General features: G+C 40.2%; 1 protein-coding gene across 1 annotated transcript in view; it reads right to left on the bottom strand.

Moving 5' to 3' along the window:
- Positions 1 to 3: 3 nt before the first annotated feature.
- LOC107579156 (BEN domain-containing protein 5-like) overlaps positions 4 to 2028 on the bottom strand; it is a gene marked incomplete at its 3' end in the record, with an annotated part of 5068 nt that continues 3043 nt past the window's right edge. The window contains exons 3-4 of the mRNA XM_016265016.1: positions 1480 to 1852; positions 4 to 56 (exon numbers count right to left, since the gene is read on the bottom strand). Coding sequence (XP_016120502.1) covers positions 4 to 56; positions 1480 to 1852 — 426 coding nt within the window. The remainder of the gene's footprint in view (positions 57 to 1479; positions 1853 to 2028) is intronic.

Below are 2028 nucleotides of genomic sequence, written 5' to 3'. Positions count from 1 at the left end.
GATCGGCTCCACCACCTCTGCTTTGATTGTCTGTGTGCCATTGTCGTGCATCGGCTCTGTATGAAGCAAAGCAAAACACTGCTCACTGTTCAGTGAAGCACAATTTAACAGAAGAAAGATGAGTGTAATCCTAAGAAAGTGTTGACGGCAGACGTTCCCCTCTCTCTAATGACAGTTTTGAAATGTGTCCAGTGTAAATCCTGACCCCCACTCCCTTTGGAGCGCTGCCTGAAACATGGCTCTCCCATGCCTCAAGACAACCGGGTCATTTTAGCTCAGTAAGCTGGCCGCACTAAGCTCTAATGTATCTGTTGAGTTTTAATATCGGTCAATGCACTGCACGTCTGACCCTAAAGAACCCTGGCTTTTCTAATCTTCAGCCTGCTCCACCAGCTCGCTCCAGACCACAGTCTGTTTCGCACCCCCACACAGGCCTGAGCGCTCTGAACACTATGTCCTCTTTCAGCAGCCTTTATTGTAGTCTTCATCTGAGTGGTTTATCAGTCCCTGCAGCTCAGAACAATGTGGAAAATGTAACGATAACATCAAAATCATTAAATTATTAGGGCTGCCAATTTAACATGCTAATTTAGTACAATTAATTATAGAGATGCTAAAAAAAAATAAAAAAAAATTAATTCAATGGCCAAAGACAGTCTAGCATTTTTACATGCACAAAAAATAGTCTTGTAGATTGCAAAATGGATTGCTGTGGACTGCAGGATATACTTATATTTAATAATATGAAATTACAATATAATACAATATATTGACTAAAGTCACTTTTTGTAAAGTCTATTCAACGTTTTCATCCACAATGATATAATGACTACGAATTATCTTCATTTGGAGGCTATCCTCAGCAAATATTGATGCATGCGATTAATTTGATTAAGTTAATTAATACCATAATTACATGACATAATTAATGACTTGATATGCTGAATATTAAGTAAGTACTTGCTATGCTAAATAATTATCAAATTAATCAAATGATGAACACTTTAATTGACCGACAGCCCTAGAAATTACACAAGAGCGCATTTAAATTGCTGTCTGAAGATGTGGTAAGTCCTAGATCTTGTCTTCAGTGAATTGGACACTAAATATGCCACTCACAATTGCCTACTTAAAGCTGACAAGGAATTGCTGCTTTTGTACTAAGTGTAAAAACAGCTCTATGAAGCCTTAAAAAAATGCTAACCAGCAAAATTGCATTTTAAAATGGATAGTCCTGACTATACTAATTAGAAAATCATTGTCAAGGCCTGTTCAGTATGAATTTACAATACAGATGCATTTTAAGGGTTTAGGTTTTAATCAAAACACTGAACTTCTATGATTCAGAGAACAATCAAAATTCTGAATCAGATTTGAATAGATCTGTTCAATGATTTTGGTACAAATATTTTACATTTGCACACCGTTTCGTTGAATCAGCATTGATCTGCCGATATCTATGATTTATGCAAATCTCACCGCTGCCAAGCCTCACGAGCAGGACGTCCTGCAGGCGTCGATTGAAATCACGCAGCTCCTTGACTTCGGTCAGCAGACTGCCATACTCCTTGAGCTTCTTGGCCTGTTGGAGCAGCTGCCTGCGTGTGCGCTCCAGTTCCTGCTGCAGGCGTCTCATTTCCTCTTCCTGCTGCCTGTAGCTGTGCACCAGCTCCTCATATAGGACACGAGGCACCACGGCCTCGTCCTGCTCTTCCTCTTCTTCTGTTGTGAGTCTGTCCAGCTCCTCTCCCTCTGTGCATGAGTTGACAGCGTTCCTCTCCAGCCGTGCCACCACTGCAGCCAGGCTTTTTGAGGAGTTGGAACTTGCCCGATGCTGTTCCTGTGACTGGACCTGCATCACAACATTGAGCATCTTGACCAGTGCAAATTGCGTACAAGGAAATAATAATATACTATTTATTTTTTTGGTTATCTACCTTTCTCCAGAGTTAAGTTTTAACTCCCACACCTAATGAGAATCTTTCAGCTTACAAAATACACTAAGGGTAGTCAAGCTAGATAAAAAAA

Source organism: Sinocyclocheilus grahami, unplaced genomic scaffold, assembly GCF_001515645.1.
Source record: "Sinocyclocheilus grahami isolate Dianchi unplaced genomic scaffold, SAMN03320097.WGS_v1.1 scaffold14766.1, whole genome shotgun sequence".
Lineage (NCBI taxonomy): Eukaryota > Metazoa > Chordata > Actinopteri > Cypriniformes > Cyprinidae > Sinocyclocheilus > Sinocyclocheilus grahami.
Note: the sequence above shows the minus strand (reverse complement) of the source record. Positions and strands in the feature narration are given on the sequence as shown.